At 42.0% G+C, this 20392-nt stretch overlaps 1 protein-coding gene across 1 annotated transcript in view; it reads right to left on the bottom strand.

The window, feature by feature from the left end:
* MTHFD1 (methylenetetrahydrofolate dehydrogenase, cyclohydrolase and formyltetrahydrofolate synthetase 1) overlaps nucleotides 1-20392 on the bottom strand; it is a 43402-nt gene that overhangs the window by 4837 nt on the left and 18173 nt on the right. Inside the window, exons 9-26 of the mRNA XM_059819238.1 lie at nucleotides 18800-18927; nucleotides 18038-18135; nucleotides 17239-17412; nucleotides 16581-16717; nucleotides 16244-16290; nucleotides 14081-14188; nucleotides 13900-13974; nucleotides 12038-12140; nucleotides 10777-10853; nucleotides 9662-9802; nucleotides 6606-6674; nucleotides 5948-6059; nucleotides 5622-5761; nucleotides 5142-5183; nucleotides 4180-4280; nucleotides 3070-3247; nucleotides 1851-1958; nucleotides 464-616 (exon numbers count right to left, since the gene is read on the bottom strand). Of these exons, the coding sequence (XP_059675221.1) occupies nucleotides 464-616; nucleotides 1851-1958; nucleotides 3070-3247; nucleotides 4180-4280; nucleotides 5142-5183; nucleotides 5622-5761; nucleotides 5948-6059; nucleotides 6606-6674; nucleotides 9662-9802; nucleotides 10777-10853; nucleotides 12038-12140; nucleotides 13900-13974; nucleotides 14081-14188; nucleotides 16244-16290; nucleotides 16581-16717; nucleotides 17239-17412; nucleotides 18038-18135; nucleotides 18800-18927 (1991 nt within the window). The remainder of the gene's footprint in view (nucleotides 1-463; nucleotides 617-1850; nucleotides 1959-3069; nucleotides 3248-4179; nucleotides 4281-5141; nucleotides 5184-5621; nucleotides 5762-5947; nucleotides 6060-6605; nucleotides 6675-9661; nucleotides 9803-10776; nucleotides 10854-12037; nucleotides 12141-13899; nucleotides 13975-14080; nucleotides 14189-16243; nucleotides 16291-16580; nucleotides 16718-17238; nucleotides 17413-18037; nucleotides 18136-18799; nucleotides 18928-20392) is intronic.

The raw sequence follows: 20392 nt of genomic DNA, 5'->3' as shown, positions 1-20392 counted from the left end.
GAGGTGTCTCATCAGAAGTTGTTTGCTTTGTAAGTTTTGGAGGAGTTGTCTTGTTCTACCCTGATCTGCAGGTGTACACAGACTTCACCTGCAATACTGCAAAGTGCTTTCATCAGGAATGCAAAGTCACAGCAATTAAGTGGGCCAAAGATTTCTCCCAACCCCTCTACCAGACAGTTCCCAGAATTCATTAGCTACAGAGCTCACCCCTTCCTCAAAATCCAGGAAGACAGAGATGTGGGATCTGAGAAGTACGCTGCGGGCTTGCTAAGTATTCAAATGGTCAGATGGTCTATTTTAGATGCCCTTAAGAAGAGGCAAGCTAGTACACTGGACTGTTAAAACACTAACTGTAAATGACAAGGACTCTCCTAATTTAAGATACCTTCTGTAACTGCTTATGGAATGCACACGAAGTTTTTTTCCCTCACCCCACAGTTGAGCGTTTCACTCAATCACATACCGTTCCTACTAGTGGATACAGGAATCCAGCACCAACGCTGGCCCGAATGTCTCTGATGGGCAGAATAAAACCCGTAGGTGCTCCTTTTTGTTCAGGGTCGTGAGACAATGATAAGTGAGTTTTAGCCATGCAGATTGGAAGGTTTCCAAATCCCTGGGAAAGGCAATGAAAGAGAGAGAGAGAAAGAGGAGAGAAGTGAAAAAAACAGTAACATTTCCTGTACACAAATGTAATTGCTCTATTCTGCCATTCTCTGCAGACGTCAGACATTTTATCAGGGCATTTTACACCTCATGAACTGCTTCATCCACAGCCTGCCAGATCCATTGACTATTCTGCATCCCCATTCCTTCTCTCTCTCTCAGAACTCTTTCCCTGCCCCCTGCTAAGTATTAAAGAAAAAACCACCATGGCCCCCAGCACATGCAACTGAGGAAAAAAATCAATGGTATGGAAGTGTTAGGTATACAACCTTGATAGCTAACTTACTTTCTACTCTCTTCCAAAAATGTTAATTTAAACAGCTCAGAACTAAAGTTCTTGTTCAGGTGAGGTCAGTTAATTAGAAATGTTTGATCAATATAATTGCAGGTCGTGAGGAAGTAGCAATTACAAGGCTATGGTATTTTGATAGACTTGTAAAGGAATATACAAGAAACATGAAAGCAAGAAACTGTATATGCCAGTAGTAAATGGACTGCAAAAGCAAAATTATTCGACCACACTGTAAACAAAGAATGGCTAGTTCTCACATTGCTCTTCAAAGCCCTTTACAGACCTTCATTAATGCAGAAGCAGGTAAATTCACAAGAATGTCATGCTAGAGAAGAGTAAAAGCAGCACAACAACCAGAAAGCATCTGATTCAACAATCAGATGCCAGGTTCAAAACTTATAAAAATAGACTTTTTTTTTTTCCCCACAAGAAGTATTGCATCACGTGTGGAACTCTTTCCTCAACATAATTGCGACTGCCAAAAACCCGTATGGGTTCAAAAACTGATTAGACAACACAGTGGAACAAGATAAAAAAAATTCAGAGACAATTCAGCACCTGTCCGACCACTTGTTGTTCCCAAATTGCTGAAGGACTGGAGAGTACAGCAGAGAAAGATCACTGAATCCTCCTGCTCTTTTCTCCCCATACACTATCAAAAGATGTGCTACTGGGCCGGATGAGTTCTGTCTTCTCCACTAGAAGCCAGGGCCAGTTTCTCCCTCCCCATACCACCTCCTCTTCCTCCTCTGCCATAGCAGCATCCAATGAGTCCTGGACAAGGACATGATTTGAGTGATGATTCCCTTCACACACAGTTTGAACACCACTGTTCAATATGAACATTTTAAATGAAAAGCACCACTGGTACCAGGTGACGTGGAAAACTCACTTGCTTAGTGTACAAGGCGACTTTCTCCTGTGCTTCTGGAAGTAGCTCAACGTCACTTGCCCCGTAGATCTGCTGCGTAATAAGTCTGATCTTATCTATAACAGGGAGCTATAAAAAAAAAAAAGACAGGCAAGTCAGTGTGGCCAAACTACAATGAGCCAGAACATCACAGCAGCTTCACAGTCCTTCATAGGTGTTGTGCAATGCCCATCTGCAGATAAAAGAGCTATTCCCATTTGCTGTAGAACAAAGCTATACAGTAATTTAAGGGTTTTCAAAACATGTTTAATTTATTTTGTTGCAGTTGTTTCTCTTGGTAAGAGGGCAAAACTAGTTTACTACAGTCCGAAACAAAAAGATACACAACAGTATTTCTTACAAGCTGTCCTTAAATATTAATTACCCCCGCAGCAAAAGAGGCATCTTTATTCTCTCTCAAGCCTAAGTCAAAAAGCAGACAAAAATAATTTAAGTGAATACAAGTTAATGGTTAAATAAAAGCACAAATAAAACAGGTTAAAGAAGAAAAACTGAAAGCATCGGTTAAAGGAGCTAAAATAGATATAATGACATAGCTCTGTACCTCATTAGGTTCTTGAATAGGTGCTTGCTATTAAAGGAGGATTCAGGCCATAACCTGGGAACTAACAGTGACTTCATTACCTCCAAGTCATCTGTCAAATTTGCTGAAGTACAAAGTCATTATAAATACACACACACACTCTCTCTCTTCCACCCAGAACTGTAGTGTGACTCCACAAGAAAAAAAATTAAAAATGGACAAATTCTGTTCTATAGCCTGTTGTATAGATTTCTGAGCAACAAGTGCACCTAGAAGCTCTGCAGTAAGGTGACAGGTTTGGTCAGGCTTGTTCCAGTCCATGCTCTGACAGGAATGCCTGTCTCAAGTTCAAGAACTAAACTTCCCCTTACCCTGGAATATGGCTGCCACGGTAGAAACCTGTTTGTCATCTCTAGCAGAGTCACAGCAGCATCTTTCAGTGTCAAAAGTAAACAATATTTCACTGGGTAGTCAAAACAACAAGAACTGACTAACTAGGTCTTTGAGACTGGTGGAATAAACGTTATATTCCAAAACTAAATTTCTTCCCACTTTCTCAGAGCAGCCTTTCAGACAGCCTTCAGCAACTTAAGCTAGTGAAACCAACTGATCTCCACCTTATAAACAAAGCACCTCTGTAATACTGCAAGTTCTCACCTCCACATTATAGAGGAACCTGAAGTTGCTGGGTGTCTGCGATGCCCTCTGAACAGCTTGGGCCAGTGCAACCGCTCCTTTACCTCCCTCTGCCCAGTGAGTGCACTCCACAGCATCAAATGCTCCTGCTTCTTTTGCCAGTTGTACTACAAGGGCCAGTTCAGCCTTTGTATCTGTTCTGTCAGAAGAGTTTGCACATTAGTACCAGAACACACACAGAGTAAATGTTTGTTCTAACAATTTTTCACTCTTTTTGACAAGATACAAAAGCTTTCCAAAGAAATCACAGAATCCAGCCATCTGAGGGGCTATCCACCGCAAGCCTTCTCCACCTTGGTGAAGGAGGCTACTCCACAGAGGAACAGACGGCAACAGGTAGCTCTGGAACTACATGCAGAAACCCGCGACTACTGACAGAGCAGCGTTCCAGACTTTCTGCCATTTCTGTCCTGCATCAGCAATGCAATTCCTGTTTTCTGGAGCAAACTCAAAAAGGCATTAGTACTGCTGATTTAGAGATGCTAAGGTGTGCTAAATCATGTGCACATAACAAGCTAAAAAACATCATTTCTCTAAATCAGCCAATATGCATTTACTTCAGATGAAGAATCCTTAGCTGGCTACTCCGATTCAACTGGCATCAGCTTTAATACATCCGTTCAAAGCCCTTCTGTCTGCATAAAAGGACCACACACAGATTCTATTTCCTGTGCAGTACAACGTGCAGAGCCTGAAATGCTTCTCAGCAGGGCATACTTATTGCATACAGCAGACCACCGAACACAGTGTGGTCGACAGCACAGTCACCTCACCATCTATTATGAGGCTCAGATTCCACATCGTCACAGGCACCTTTTGTCTGCAGTAATTTGGCCAGTCAGGGTGTAAGTGATGGCAGATAATAGTCACTGATCCTAAGCTAATTTAAACTGAGGAATGCATTTGAAATGGCTAAGCAGAGCTCCCCTATTTATTCAGCATCTTCCAACAATGCAAAATGCTGCAAACAATACATCGACAGTACTGAAAACAAGAGTTTGTGTTAAATGTAGCATATGAAGTGCCACAATTTTATCCCCATGCATCACTTCCATGTCCCAGCTCACTTACTTGAAAGCATTGACAGCCACTACTACTGGGACACCAAACATCCGTGCATTTTGGATTTGCTTGTTCAGGTTACTACAGCCTTTCGCCAACAGTTGAAGATTCTGTAAAGAAGACAGCAAGCGGGAAGCACATTTTATCAGAGGCAGTGAAACTTGTGTTACAAATCCACTACGTCCACAGCTAATGATAAAAATGTCAAAATGGAAATGAAACCACAAAGGCAAACCCACAGTGCTACTTTCTGAACAGTCCAGACCAGTGCACGCTTTTGGATGGAAGACAGAAAAAGGAATGACTACTTCTAATGATCACTGGTTTCAGCTGACAAGCCAAGGTAAAAGAAATCACTTTTTATCTTTATTCATGGAAATCCAGACATTTCATCCCTTCCTATGCAAAGGATAAGCCATACAGAAGCTCCACAAGTGAAAAAGCTGCAGCAATGTAAAGAGAGCTAGAACAATTATCCAAGTGTACACAACCATTCAAGGCACAAGGATAGAAGCCGAGACTTTAGTTCACTTTGCTTGCAAAGGAGGCGGGGAATAAGAACAAAAACTGCAGCTGCTAAGAAGAGCGTAATGAGGGAGGCACTCTGAATATTTTCAGAGACAATATTTCAGCCAAGTAATTACTCCATACTGAGAGAGTCAGGGGACACAGAGTAGATATTACTATGAAAAATTGAGCGCACAGACAATTGCATGAGCTCAGGAGAAATGAAAAGGCTCTGAACACTGGCTAGGTCAAGTACAATAAATGCTTGAAAAAGCAGAGCCAAAGTAACATCATAACAAAAAAAAAAAAAAAAAAAAAAAGAACATTATAGCTTGTATGAGGAAGCAGTTCCCCAGCAGCTGAAGAAATGACACACACTAGCTATCCAGGCACACACTGCATGACGCTATCATGTCATGACCGCAGTAAGCCGGCCAACTGTCACAACAGCTAAAGAAGGTTACCTCTTCCATGTACTCCTTCGGTAAAGGTACCCCAGCAGTGACCTGGGGAAAAAAGGAAAACACAAAAAAAGATGGAACCCCGTAAGATTTTTACCCATGACAGCAATTTGTGCTCGATTCTTATTAGATGGCGTCAAGATACCACATTCTACTCTAGGCTGATCCTTTTTTCTAAGCAAAAAATAAAAGGAAAAATAAAAGACTGCAAGATGCGTTCACAATGCAACAGATGACTGACTGTGATAATATCAGAAATGCCCCAGCATACAAGCATTTAATTAGGACAATAAAACAAGCAAGTATGTACCTGTAACGTACTAAAATGAAGCAGCTTACAAGCAACAGGGACACATGGATTCCTTTAACAACTACAAATCTGAAGACAATTACAAACAGGTCAAACCCTAAAGGGCTTTAAGTGACTGGATCAGAACAACAGTAACAGCTCCTCAGGCCTAAAGTACCTTGCCTAGTACTTACTGCAGGCCCTCCTCCATGCATTTTCAGAGCTCTGACAGTAGCAACCAACACCACCACATGAGGCCGGAGACCAGAATAGCGGCACTTAATATTAAAGAATTTTTCCATGCCTATGTCTGCACCAAATCCTGCTTCTGTAACTAGAGTAGAAATTGAAAGAAAAGAAGCTTATGAGAGGTTGCTGGGTGGAGAAATCATGTTCTGATTATATAAATCAGAAGCTTCTTCCAAGACAAAAAAACCAAAGACAGTCATGATAAAAAAAGGCAAATCCCTCCCTGCAAAACAAACAAAAAGCAAACAAAAAAACCACCCCACACACTTACCAACAAAACCCTCTTTTCCCACAAGCTTCAGTGCTATTTTGTCTGCCAACACTGAAGAATTCCCATGTGCAATATTGGCAAAAGGTCCAGCATGAACAAAAACTGGTGTTCCCTAGAAAAGGGGGGTGGGGGAGAGAGAAGGAGAAAATCAGAGGGTAAAATTTAGCAAATCTGCAGCATTTAAGGAGGTAAGTACAATGGTACCTGAAGGTAAAGAAATACACTTTTAGAAGACAGATGTTAAAGCCTTCTGATCAAACATTTGTTATCAGTAATAAGGACCACAGGGCAAACAGGATTATAATAATCTGCACAAGTGGAGAAATTAATCCGCTTAGGAAAAGGATGGCTACATCCCAGCAACTCTTTGCTGTTCTCCTGCATTGACACCACTTAAGATTCCCAAAACACTTCCTGGCATTAAAGACAAGAGAACAGAGACACAGCAAAGTTTAGCGCATTTCCTCGGGGTCATCCCACATGACAATGGCAGACCTAGAAAGAAGCTAACCTTTTCCCCCATCCCTGGACCTTAGGTAGGAAACCACAGTAAACCTCCAACTCTAAGCTGAGTAAGCCCATGTTGATTGTGATGAATGAACTAAACCAGTTGCTTCTTGGCTCTGGAACGCACATATAGCAGATCATCTGTGCTCACCTCAAGTGTCTGCATGAGGTTTGGTTTAACAGCATCTTTCATCAAGACAGCCAGAGCACCAGTCACTCCCTAAAAGAAAAAAAGGGGCAATCAGTTACCAGATGTACCAAGACCTGGAGACAGTTCCCATGCAGTGTCAAGGCTCTGCTTTTGTCCTGGTGAGCTTTCAGGACCAGAACCAGCAGTTGCTCTAGATATAACTAACTCTAGTCAGGGCAAGGCAGAATAATGACCTTTACATCCTTATAAGAGGATCTGTGATTTCTGCTGGGTGCAGCCTATTGGTTGGGACCTTGCTTGGCCATCACTTTGTAGTGAAGGCATAAAGAACAATGGCTGTTTCAATGCTATAGCAAGGTTAGTAAACAATGGCAGCGAGAGAGTAACCCTTAGGTATGTATGGTTTACTGTAGCCCATTCAGTGGCACAAAGCAGGGAGTTTTTCAGGACAGTTGTTACACATGTTGAAATACTGGACCACGCTCATCACCCTAGTATCTCATCTATAGCATTACTGCCTTTCTTTTGCAATATCTAAACACACCAAGAAACTTAAAGTTATATGTATGTCAATGTTCTTGGGTTTTGCAGGTAGATTTGTCTTGGACTTGTTTCCTTCCTTATTTCAGCAACTAGGCTTTACATACGGGCCTTAAAACGTCATAAAAAGCTGCTACAATCTGGGCAAGTCTCTTGTGCAGAAACAACTTTTAAAGTGAACCTCTGTGCTCATGAGAAAGGCCAGGCTGACATCATGAAAGGCAAACATTGGAGCCCATGTTTCCTCTGAGGTGCAGCAATAGACCCTGCTGCAATTCTGCTTCCTGCAAAGTAAAAGCTTGTGATTTCATCCACATTTGCTTTGGGAAGAGAAAATGAGGGTTTGGTCATCCTTGTGACTGACACAGTCCAGTAGAAACCAAACTGGCTCTTACTCAGCACCTGCAAAAGTAACTCAATTGCTATCATCGATACTAAGCCAAATGTTTACAGCAGTTATGAAAACCTTGAACCATTTCTTTTTCTTGCTTTTTAATTTCAATTGGGTTGCAGCACTCAGTTATAGGAAAGTTGATTAGTTTTAATCTTGCCACATGAAAGCTTGTTTAATATTTAACAGATAAGCTTTAAACTTCAGTCATCTCCAGAATAATGAGAACTACAGAGCAAGATTTCCATGACGACATTTCAGGCCTATGTCACTCAGTGGCACTTCAATACACCCCATCTCTAAAAACTGTAGTCGGTTTTTGATTCCACATTTCTTCCCAGTTTCTTTGCGCTTCCTGGTAGCACACTCATGACACTGGTTATATGACAGCAGAAGGACCCAGACATCTTATCGTGCCAGTCTGTTTCTGCAATCACCATGTTTCTGCCTGCATGAGGAGTATGTAACACAGTCTTAACGATGCAAGCCAATGGCAGCCATCAGTGCAAACATATAACATTCAAGAGAACCTGCTGGACAGGTCTGATACCATCCTCTATTCTGCAGTTGCAATGGACAAAGTTAGATTAAAAAAAAAAGTAAAAAAAGACTTCTATCACCTAGACTCTACATAAAACTCAAAGCAACTCCCTAACCAAGCACCATCTGCTTCCACTGCTGATGGGCAGCAGGAGAGACTCCTGTCTTCCAGAACAGGATTTAACTCAGGTACTTCAGGTTAAACTGGCAGCATGCTAGCAGTAGGAATTAAAACCCCAAAGCTGCCTACAGAACTTTGCACATGCCCTCCCTCATTCCCAACAAACACCTCACATAAGGACACTTACAGATAACTGGTTTCCAGCCTAGCCCTTTTCCTGCAAGACCAGAGTCAGGCCACATTGCTAATCTATTGTTTCTTAGGCTTATCCTGGGAGGAAGTAAAACAAACCAAAAAAAAACCCCAAACACAAGAAACCAAAAAAAAAAAATCTACAGTAAGATAGCAAGAGCTATCTTAAGGCTAAGTAAGCCTTAGTGCTGTGTTCCACCTTGCTGGAAACACAAGTCAGGAAACCCACCCTGTGGATTATTCTGTCTCACTGGAAAGGTTCACTCAGAAAATGCAAGACAAACCTCACTAACACCACATCATGCGAATTTGTAATACTCTTGTCTTTTGCAAAGCAGGCTGTGAAAAATCTACTATACAGGACAGCAGTAAGCACCAATATCATATCTCTATTGACTAGTGCAACAGTCCTGAGCCTGTTCTCTGTTTTGAGGCCAAGTGGCAGGGCACAGTTCACTTATGCTCAGTTCCCCTTTCCTTCTCCAAACAGGGTTGCCATCTTCAGAGCATTTATTGGAAGAAGTGTCTGGGGCACAGGCTACTCCCCTGAAACCATGCTGAAGCATCATTTAGGAGAGTGCTAGCTGTCACACTCCACCAGCATGCCAAGAACTGTACTAGTAATTATTGTATGGACAGCTGCAAGACAGTGTTGCAGCTTGCAACTGCTGCTTAGGACTGCTTTATATACCAGTAACAGACATTACCAGTGCTACTATATTCAGCATTTCATGCAGTGGAAATAAGTCCCTCATCAAAGGATGCCTTATGGAGACCTTGCACTTTCTTGCAAAGGGTTTGGCTTTTACAGCATTCACAGTCTCCCAGAATAAGATATTTCATCATCTGTAACTAAATTTGCACGAGGCTTTGTTCCTGCTCAATGATTTCCTCACTCCAGGGAGCCTGAGAAACAGGATGGCCAGCAGAATGCATTTTGAGTTCTCCCTATTTCTAAACATGCTTTTCAGCTAGAAGCCACCATGTATTTCCCCATTAATTCCCATGGTGCTAGCTTCAACTTGACACGCAGCATATCACACCGGACCCTTTGTGCCTGCCCAGGTCACATGCACACACACGCTCTCTGGGTAAGGTGCTAGACACACTTAAGTAAAAAACCTTCATTAACTCCAGGGGCTAAGATTTCATCTTTGATCTTCTAGGTGCTACAGTCTTTTCTGTACAGAAATGTCTCTAAGCTTTTCAATCCAAGGACTTTCAGAAGTAATAGGAAAAAGTTAGCATTTAAGAACTGAGTAACTCTCTTACAAGGTCATCTGTTGTAACTGGTTCTCCTCTCTTGCTGGAAGCCACTACCATTCTGCCCAGTCGCTTTTTCATATCGTCCAACCCATCAGAGAGCGCTAGAACTGCCATGATTTCACTGCTCACTGTGATGTCAAACTGAGCCTGTAAGAGATGAATAAAGAGCATGAACTCATCAAGATCCCCTAGCAGCAATCCTTACCTCTGTTAAATTCTTGAAACAAGGCCAATCACCACCATCATAACAAACAAAAAAACCAAACCAAACTCCAAACAAAAAAACCCCAGACATACACATATAAAAGAAATCCAAAGCATTACTCTCAGAACATACTTAATTTAATTTGGCCATTTTAAATTGGATTTTTTTCTGCAAAATTAAGTAAAAACTACTTATTCCATTGGTATTACACGACTCACATACTTCAGTGATTCATGTAAGAATGCCTAACACTAACAAATTATATTTTTGAAGACTGAGCTTACTACCTCATCTGACTAACACTAAACAGTACAGTTAATGACAAAAAAACACCATAAATCAGGTTCTATAGGAAACAAAGGGTAGAATTCATCTGACATAACACAGACACCTCCATCGAAGCTAAGCACCCTAGGAACATTTCAGACCAATAGAAAGGCTTTTCCGAGCACAATTCATTTGAACTATTAATTTGACAGTTACTTACGGGATGAAAGGAGTCACAGCCCAGATTGCCTATTTTACTCTATTGATTATATAATGAATCTAGACAACAAGCTCAGATACTGCGTCTAGTTTTGGCCAGATACATCCCACCCAAAGCATTTGCAGTGGTGAAGATTAGCCATTGCCACGCATCATATTTACAAAGGGCATTTGCGTACCACTGTTACTGTGCCACTGTCATCCCAGCTTGGGAAGACAACATTCAGGAAAGAACAGGGAAGGAGGAAACAGACAACAAAAGTAAGCACTGCACTGATAGCAAATTTAACTGCTTGGTTGAAGGGACTTTCTGCTCTCTCTTTAACTAGGTACTGGTAAAAGATGGAAATATCTGGAGTTACAGAAACTTGCTTTAGGATCACGTTTTTCCAAGTACTTTTTAAAACATGCAAAGAAAGGGAACAAGTACCGTTCGTGAGCAGCCTTTTTCTGTTGGAGACTGTCCAATAGTGATTTTCCTAAGGAACCTGTCATTTGTATCCAGTACTGCAAGGAATGCAGAGAGAAAGATGAGGAGTCACATTGCAAGCCGTAAGTCACATCTATGCCGTATTACAAACACTCAGCTAGATCACCTATGAAGACAGGATGGCAGTTTGAGACACCATCCTCTCCTAAAGAATGGCAAGTGCTACTCAGCATGGTTCTTCCCCAAAACTGAACTGCAACAAAGTTAAGATACCAACAGTCACATGCAGACCCTGTACTGCATCCAGAAGGAGTCTACCTCCCTTTGCGTGCATTAACCACAAGTTCAAAGCCTCTCTGAAAAGTGGAGCTGCTAGTATTATTCCAAGTGCTTTTTCACCATCATTAGCCAATGTGAAATCAGGAAATTATTATAGCCAAAAAAAAAAAAAATTATCATTCTATAAGTGATAAAATGGTCAGATTCTACCATTTAGTGAGAATAGTTTCACACAGCCCCATTAACTCAAATTACCTTGGAAACACAAACTATCAAATACTGGCTTAAACTTGCTGTTTCTCACTTACTATCAGCTTGAAAAATTCTAAGTATTTTATAAAATATTTCCCATGAGGCAGACTACTTTAGCCCCATTACAGGTTATGAAACAAATTTTGGAGAATACATTTCACACTATATTTTAATAAAAAGAAGAAAAAGCAATACTCTTGGGGTCTAAATCAGAAAAAATGTCCATATTTGAAATTTCTTTTGCTAGTGAAATATTAAATCTACCAGACCAGAGACTGATCTTACCTTCAGGTATCTTCAAAAAAGTTTTAAAAATCTGGCCTTTATTTACTGTCAGTCCCCAACACAGCAAATAGGCAGATTAAAACTGAGTTTAATCCCAGAGCAGAACCCTCTCCTTGCTCACAGAGCTTTCTCACTCAGGTAAAAAGGCTGTTGGCTGTTGCCAAACTCAGCTCTCTCAGTGACTGACAAATCCAGAAACACAAACTTGCACCAATTAGCGAAGTCTTAATCTTTGTGAATCCAGAGCAGATTCAAGGCCCTGCGTCAGAGCCTTTAGAAACGGAATCCACGCTGCAGGCATCTATCCCACCAAACACTCAGGAGAGGAGGCCAGCCCTGCCCTCTGTCCCATTTTCCCAGGAAACACAGTTCCTGCTGCGTTTGCAAACCTCTTTTGACACACGTTTTGTTTCTTAATAGTTCTTTCATTTAATGGTTCTTGTACCTCTTTGCCATGTTATGGTGCCTGGGTCAATGTCCAGTCTCACAAATAAGTTTACTTCTTCCTTTGTCAAAGCCGTAGGATCAGTTTTATTAATGCCCAATTTCTATAGGAGGAAAAGGACAAACAAAAGAAAAAAAGTGTAACGAAAAGATTCACAGAAAGGAACCTTTCACTACAGCAATGAGCCTTCGTCAGCAGCATCTGCATATTCAGAAATAAGGAGGGGCTACCTTTTCGGTGCCCCTTCTCCTAGACCCCACAACAACGTAAGATGATCCATATCAGTGTGTACCTGGAAGCAGTTTGCTGGTGGCCAGCTAGTAAAGGGCAAGGCAGACAATAGAGCTCATTAGGGCAGGCTGTCACCAAGCTTTGTGCAAAGCACCTACACAAAAAGTAAGAGAGAAAGCTCTGCAGTTCCTTACATGCCTTGTTCTAATCATTAGTCTCACACGCTTACATCCATTTCTCATTAGCTTGCCTAGGGTCACTGCACACAGCCATACGTATTTAAAGACACTGCTTTCAGCATGCTGGTTAAGCAGCACAAAGGAGGAATTAAACAATTCAGTCACAAGGCTGTCAGCATCCCAGAAAGCTGATCTTGAACATACTGAGAGGATGGGCAGTTTGCCAAGTTGCTTAATTGAGAGAAGAATTATCTCAAGAAGCCCGATGCAAGCGCAAGCTTAGGAATGAGGAAAACGATTGAGTTGATTTATGAACGAGCAAGCTTTTTTTTAATTAACTAGACAGCCAAGTCGTATTTTTCTCCTGAAGAACAACAGGGAAGAAGAAAGTCTGTTGTCTTCCTCTTCAAACACATAATTCAGAAAAATAAATAAATAAATAAATAAATAAATTCCCTCTTTCCAGAGTATTAGCATCCTGTTCACATCTTGTCATTTAATAACCAGAAGAGTGGTTAGGGTAGAGTTCCCTCAGCAGTCTGTCAGGAACACCAAGCAATATGACATAGCTTCTTTGCTCAGCTTTGGAAGCAATTCTCTAATGGTTGAGACATTACAGCCAATTAATAAATCAGCGTTTTAGCTTCCTAAGTAGTCTGACTATTGCTCCTGACCTCCAAATGGGCAACTGATCCAGCCTGCATATTGTACAAACAGGTTTGTTCTTGGAATGAACTTACCAGGCCCCAGGCTGTCCTCCTAGCCAGAAGGTCCAAGCCCAGTGCAAAACTATTCCTCTGTTAATCCTCATTTTTGCAGAAGTCAGGGACACATTCCACATTAATTTCTGAGGATCAGAGGAGCTGTGGTCTGCTCAGGGAATGCCACTCAATGACAGGGCTACTCATTTAACTGGAAATTCTTTTTTGGGGAGAGGAGGAGTGGTCAACATAGGGGACAGGTACTATTTCCATTTTCCCCCTGTTTGCTCAATCTGGATAAGACAAAAAATTCTCTATGTTCTCTTTTTGCTGAATTTTATAAACTGCCCTTTTTTGTGCTGCATTATCTACATAGCCGTCTCATGTGAACTATTCATCTCTAGCTGTAACTAGTTGTAAGGTACAGAGACTGATTCTGGTGCTTTCTTAAACTGCATTAAAGGACACTAAATTGACACTATTAATAAAGGGCACTAATCCCTTTGCCTCCTCCCACTGTGTTACTCATACAGCATACGATAAAGAGAGTTACATCAATAATTCTCCCCCTTGGGGCTGCATCTCACCGTTTTGTGTGCTGTACGAAGGGCCACCACACTTCTTGTAAAAAATAAATGCCAGCAGAATGACCTACAGGACAACACGAGAGTTTCTGTAACCTAGCTCTACCTACATAAAGGATGAGTAAGTGGAACAGAACCAGAAAGCAATGCGAAACCAGTGAACTTACCTGTAGTCTTCGGATCTGAATGTCTGAGAACTTCCTAACACCATTGACAGAAGGCACCAAACGGTTGTAGAGAGCCTTGCAGAATGAAACAGGTAGGTAGGGTAGTTAGCACTGCTGGCACACCGAAAACATGTTGGCCAAAGTGGGCTGGGCCCAAATACATCCTAAGAAAGGATCATACCTGGTCAGTCTGAGTTAGCTCATGGAATATACGTGCATCGACAGCAGCAGCGACCAGGTTGTTGGCTGCAGTGATAGCATGGATGTCACCAGTGAGGTGAAGGTTAAACTAGAGGACATAAAACATATCAGTTACCTCATCCTGCTGCAATTTTCATATATTTCAATTCATTGTAGACAGATGGAAAGAGAAGTATTAATAGCAATGTTGAAGTGGGTGAGGGCGGAGGGGGAGAGATTGCTCAGTGCAGTATGTGGAAGAGAGGAAAGAATTTCTCTAAAACAGAAAAATGCCTCCCCCACATTTATGTCATTTTACAAACTTCCAGAACAAAGCTTCCAAATAAAAAGGTTTTTTTCCATGAGAACAGTTCTCACAGGTTGCTTGACACCTAAGACCACCGTGTGGCACATCTGCATTGCCTCTCCTTCACCTTCCTTCTGACCCACTCTTATTTATTTGCACAACAGATTTCACACATACATTAGCTGAAGCTGCTGCTGCTCCCACAAAGATATCTGAGCTAAATTGAAACTACCAACCTTGTGTAGTGCTAGCAGCAAAGCTGTGGTTGCACAGAGCTCTGCATAAGCTAACCACTCAAACACACAGTATCGTAGGCAGAACTTGTAGACCACGTACTATACAGTGACACTGCTAGTAGTTTTCTATCTCATTAAAGATAGTTTGAGTGGGTTTGTCTACATGAGTTATCTGGCTGCACTGTAGCTATACTGACAGAGACTTGGGATATATAGCGTACGTGACAAACTTGTGTTATGGCAGAGGAGTAAAAGGTGTGGTTAAAACAATCCTTCTCCTCTGTAGCAAAGCAGCAAAGGAGGAAGATGAAAAGGGGACATTAGAAAAGGTGATACAACAGAAGACCTTACGGTACCACTTAGTTGAAGCCTTGCTACTCTGATCTTAAAAACCAGATAGCTAAAGGCAGAATAGAGCTAGTCACACACTGATTATAAATCCTAATTAGTAAATGCCTTAATCTACACACATGCAACAAGCAGCAATTCTTACCACCTTGGTTCTGCAGTACAAACTCAAAAAGTTTTTCACTTGCTAATCTTTTCCTAGGATGAAGCTGCATGCAGAAATATCCAATGACGCATCAAGAACATTACTGTAACTAGTGATTCCAGATACTTTGATTTTACGAGACATGCATCGATTAAAACACCCCCACAAAATTATGTGTATTTATACCATGTGGGTCACACTTAAAGAAAGTCCTTTCAGCCAGTTTGGTTCCAAGAATGGGGCTGTTTCCCACTGCTGCACACAATCAAGTATTTTGGCTTGTCTTATTAACACTGCCAAACAGGAGGAGATTATTTTTCCTGTCACATCTATCATTCACACATGTTCTTGACACCTGACTAAATCAATATTCTGCCTCCTTAACATTCTTATCTCTTATGGACTTGCTGCATCAATTGGAAGAACAGCCCTTTTGATCATTTCTGTTTTTCTTCCTAGAATTGCTCTGTGTCAATCTATAGTGCACAAGACAAAGGCAGAATTATACAGGCAATTACTTTGAGAGTTGAGAGAAGCATGAGAGCACGTGCCACACGTGCCTTTCAATTCCCTGCCCCCAGACACGGGATTTTACTTGTTGCTAAGTCACGTCAGAAATATGCTGCAGTGCCAGTCCCCCACAGGCTGAGGTCTTGGCATTACTGATTCCCAACTTTCCTTTTCCCATTTCATGTTAGTAATCTAAAACACAAGTACACCAAAATAGCTCACAGAGAGAGTTGGTGACCACCGCTGCTGACAGAACTACTTAATATGCTTCCAAAACTTACTAAGTCATTATCATCTTCATTTCAGTGCTGGGACAAAAAGGCACAGGATGTACTTTGCTCAAGGGTATATTGCAGTTCAAAGGTAGAGAAAGGGACGGAACTGAAGAACTGGGAATTCCCAGTTCTATGAAGTTCCCTGACCATGCAGGCACCCTTCCAAAACAACCAAAGATGTTTCTTTGTTTAAAAAAAAATTCTCTGCTGAAATCAAGCATCCAGTTCTTGGGAGTGCTACACGGGGCCGTAAACAAAAAAAGATTTCGTAAGTTGTCTGACTGCAGTATCTTTTCAAGGTCTGTGTGACATATGTGCAATAAGGCTTTGTGTAAAGAATTACCTCTTCCATGGGGATGACTTGACAATAGCCACCACCTGCAGCTCCACCTACAGAGAGACAATAGTCAAATCATGCAAATAAAGGTCTTTCTAGCACAGAGTGCTATTGTATGTGTTTGCTTAATAGCTTTAAGAAGGCAGCTACTGTTGAGCCAGCTTAGTTTAAATCCCAGCACAGCACTTGAACACAACACTGAAGAACTTACCCAAGGCTTTTTGTTCTTATAAGAAATGCAGTTGTATCTGGGAACTATGTAAAACTACAATGCAGCAGAATAAAATCTCTGAATGTTGTCTTTCCCCGTTAGTCCAACTGCAAGCAACAGAACAGTTTATACCTTTTATACCAAAGGTTGGCCCCTGAGAAGGCTGCCGAACACAGGCAAAGACATTCTGATGAAGGTGTGCTCCTAAGGCTTGAACAAGACCAACAGTAGTGGTGCTTTTCCCCTCTCCCAGAGGAGTAGGAGTTATCCTGCAGTGAAAAAGCAGAACAGACACAATGAAACCCTTGTAGTGGGTGAGACTCAAAATGCAGGGATAAAACAGTCACCAGGTGATTGGAGTTAATGCCAACTCAAATTCTGGATTGGGTCAGACTTCAGCTGATCTTCATCAATTCGAAATTGGAATGAGATTGGCAAATTATCACGTAACTGCCGAAGACTCTCCTCTGAAACAACTTGCTAGTTATTGTTGAAGGCAGGCTACTAGACTAGGAGAACTTTGACTACGATGCAGTCTGCCCTTCATAACCCTGACGAGCAGAGCAAAACAATCCGTCTGCAGGAGAGCAATGTTAAACTACATTCCCACTATTTGCCACAAGAGAAATCTATTTTTCAAACCACTAGATTTTCACTGTGTGATTTACTAAAACTCAGAGCACCCCATACAGTCACCTTACCAAAAGACAATACAACGACAAGCCATGCTAATGAATTTCTTTTCACCTTGACATCATGTAAGTGATGCCTCATTTAAGGAAGTACCTACCCAGTAACAACAATGTATTTGCCATCTGGCTGGTTCTTCAGCCGTTTCAGAGCTGACAGATGAACCTTGGCTTTAGTTTGGCCGTAGAGCTCCACCTCATCAGGCAGCAGGCCAACTTCTTTTGCAACTTGATCAATGGGCTTGGGTATGCAAGACTGCGATATTTCAATATCACTTAAAGAAAGAGCAAGGTCAATTTATAAGTCAAACACTTATCACGAATTCTCCACTTCTGGATGGCATAAACTACAAACAGCTAATCTGTATTTTAAAAGGGAACCTTTAACCCCTCCTAGTTAAATGAATCGATCCCACTGACACTGGCTACATTAGAATAGACACATCCTCAGAATTGCCTTTTTAAAAAAAAAAAAAAAATAAAAAACCCCAAACCAAACAGTTTTCAACTGCTCCTTGGGGACTTGACACCAACATCTCCTACTTCAAGATGCTAGGTTCTTGCCATGTCAGACTGAAAATTTTCCAAAAATACAAGTGTCTAGCTATTTGCTGAAACAGCAACTATCTAGCTGGCCTAAAGAGACTGTGGAAGTCCACGTTTATGCCTTAATATTATCAGGATGACCCAAGCCTATGCTTCAACATATGTCACAGCACCACTGCAGGTTAGCTGTGCTCCCTTAGGAAGGCCTCACAGTGCTTTCTCTCTACTTCTCTCCAAACTTTAACGCCAGCTACAGTCTACATATATGTATGCCCTGTATTACGCAAAGCTTGAGAACAGAAGTGAATGCTATACTGCATGAATACTGTCAGTGGCTCCATTTGAAAGCACTACCTTGGAACAGGCATCTTCAGGGTAAGATGGTTATATTGGATGTTCCATTTTCCAGGCTGGAACTTCTCCAGAAAACGCTGTGCACTCTCCACTGTGCTCTAAAATGAGCATAAAAATGCATTATAGCAACCACCACTGTATGAACCATGCTGGTTAACAAAGAGACTCTGAAAGCTTTTCCCTTCCCATCTGTCTCAGTTTGGGATTAACACAAAGTGCTTTAATTAAAGCATTTGCTAACAATCCAGAATGAGATTCTGCTCATAGTTTTCTTAAAAATACCCCACCATATCTATCTATCCATCTACCTATCTACCTTCCAGTGTCCTGGATTTTTTGGGGTGTTCTATGCCATCAGGGTTCCTTAAGCAAAGCAGGAAACAGAGGGAGCTGGCTTATACTGTTACTCTCCTCCTTTTTATCCAATCACCCTATGGATAGTTTTAGAATTACAGCCAGAGCATTGTAAGACAAACTGGTTTCTCACTGTTTTGAGAGACCACACTCAAAAAAACCCAAAACACAACAAAAAGACCACCCAACCAAAAAAACTCTGTCCTAACATCTCCTTAAGGTCCACCTTCTTCCTTAGTTAACTGAATCCAAATTATTTGGACTAGAAGTTGGAAATCCTAACTAGACCTCTGTAAGAACAAGAAGGAAGCACCAGCTGCTTTGGTAGTGTGCTGATGGTCAGCAGCAACATACCCCAAAGGCAAATGTAGAGAAGATGACCAACAGACTCACAGTGTGCCCACGTACCTGCATTAACATGGCCACAGTCATAGGCCCAACGCCACCAGGAACTGGGGTGATGTAGGAAGCTTTTTCCTTTGCTGTACTGTACGCCACATCTCCTACAACTCTTTTTCCACTGGCCTTTGTGCTGTCTGGGGATTTAAGGAAAAAGCAAGTTATACAGGAGGCAGCACTGACTGAACCTGAAGTCTTTTCTCTGTTGGAATAAACAAAACAGAAGCTGAGTACCCAGGAAGCTGTAAAGAAAGTTAAAACAACAGAATCACAGAATCACTAAGGTTGGAAAAGACCTGTAAGATCATCAAGTCCAACCATCAACCCAACCCCACCATGCCCACTAAACCATGTCCCACAATGCCACGTCCACACGTTCCTTGAACACCTCCAGTGATGGTGACTCCACCACCTCCCTGGGCAGCCTGTTCGAGTGTCTCACCACTCTCTCAGGAAATAAATTTTTCCTAATATCCAGCCTGAAACCTCCCCTGGTGCAACTTGAGGCCGTTTCCTCTTGTCCTGTCACTTGTCACTTGGGAGAAGAGACCAACACCCACCTCTCTGCAACCTCCTTTCAGGTACTTGTAGAGAGCGATAAGGTCTCCCCTCAGCCTCCTCTTCTCCAGGCTAAACAACCCCAGCTCCCTCAGCCGCCCCTCAAAAGACCCCTCACCAGCTTCGTCGCCCTTCTCTGGACACACTCCAGCACCTCAATGTCCTTCTTGTAGTGAGGGGCCCAAAACTGAACACAGGATTCGAGGTGCAGCCTCACCAGCACCAAGTACAGGGGCACTACCACTTCCCTACTCCTGCTGCCCACACTGTTTCTGATACAGGCCAGGATGCCGTTGGCCTTCTTGGCCACCTGGGCACACTGCCAGCTCATATTCAGCCAGCTGTCAGTCAACACCCCCAGGTCCTTTTCTGCAGGGCAGCTTTCCAGCCACTCGTCCCCAAGCCTGTAGCATTGCATGGGGTTGTTGTGACCAAAGTGCAGGACCCGGCACATCACAAGATGAAGCTGTTATCATCATACTTCACTCAGAGAGCATCAGCAGCTCATGCAACGTATCTTCCCATTAAGCACCATTTATCCTCAGCTAGATAGGTCTCCCTTTTTCTTCGAGGATGCAAGTATTTTCTCAATGGCACATGGCCCACAGGGCAGTATGAAGGTGACTCCAAAACAAATGCAGGGGGACCAAAGCACAGACCAAGTCTTACGTCTGTGCAATAATAGAACACAAATGGGACATACAACAGAGATGTCACCTGAACCATCCGCTCACAGCTCCTGCTGTATTGCTCTGAAGGATTACTACAGCTTCAAATTTGAAAGAGATACAAACCAATAGTCTAGAAGAAGTGAGAAAAGAAACATGGCTGACTTGTTCCAAAAACCTGGGTTTACATTTGCTCTGTTCCATTTTGGAGGACATCTAGGCCTTACTATTGAATAAAATCACCTGCCTTTACAGAAACTGAAGACAGAAAGTGCTGAGCTTTTCAATTACTCATGGCCATTCTAATGATGAACTGATAAACACTGCAGTTCACAGAGATCAGAATCTTGTCAAAACAAACCTCATAGGTGGCTTA

Source organism: Gavia stellata, chromosome 7 (assembly GCF_030936135.1).
Source record: "Gavia stellata isolate bGavSte3 chromosome 7, bGavSte3.hap2, whole genome shotgun sequence".
In the NCBI taxonomy this organism is placed as follows: domain Eukaryota; kingdom Metazoa; phylum Chordata; class Aves; order Gaviiformes; family Gaviidae; genus Gavia; species Gavia stellata.
The sequence above is the reverse complement of the archived record's forward strand: the minus strand, read 5'-3'. Positions and strand labels throughout refer to the sequence as shown.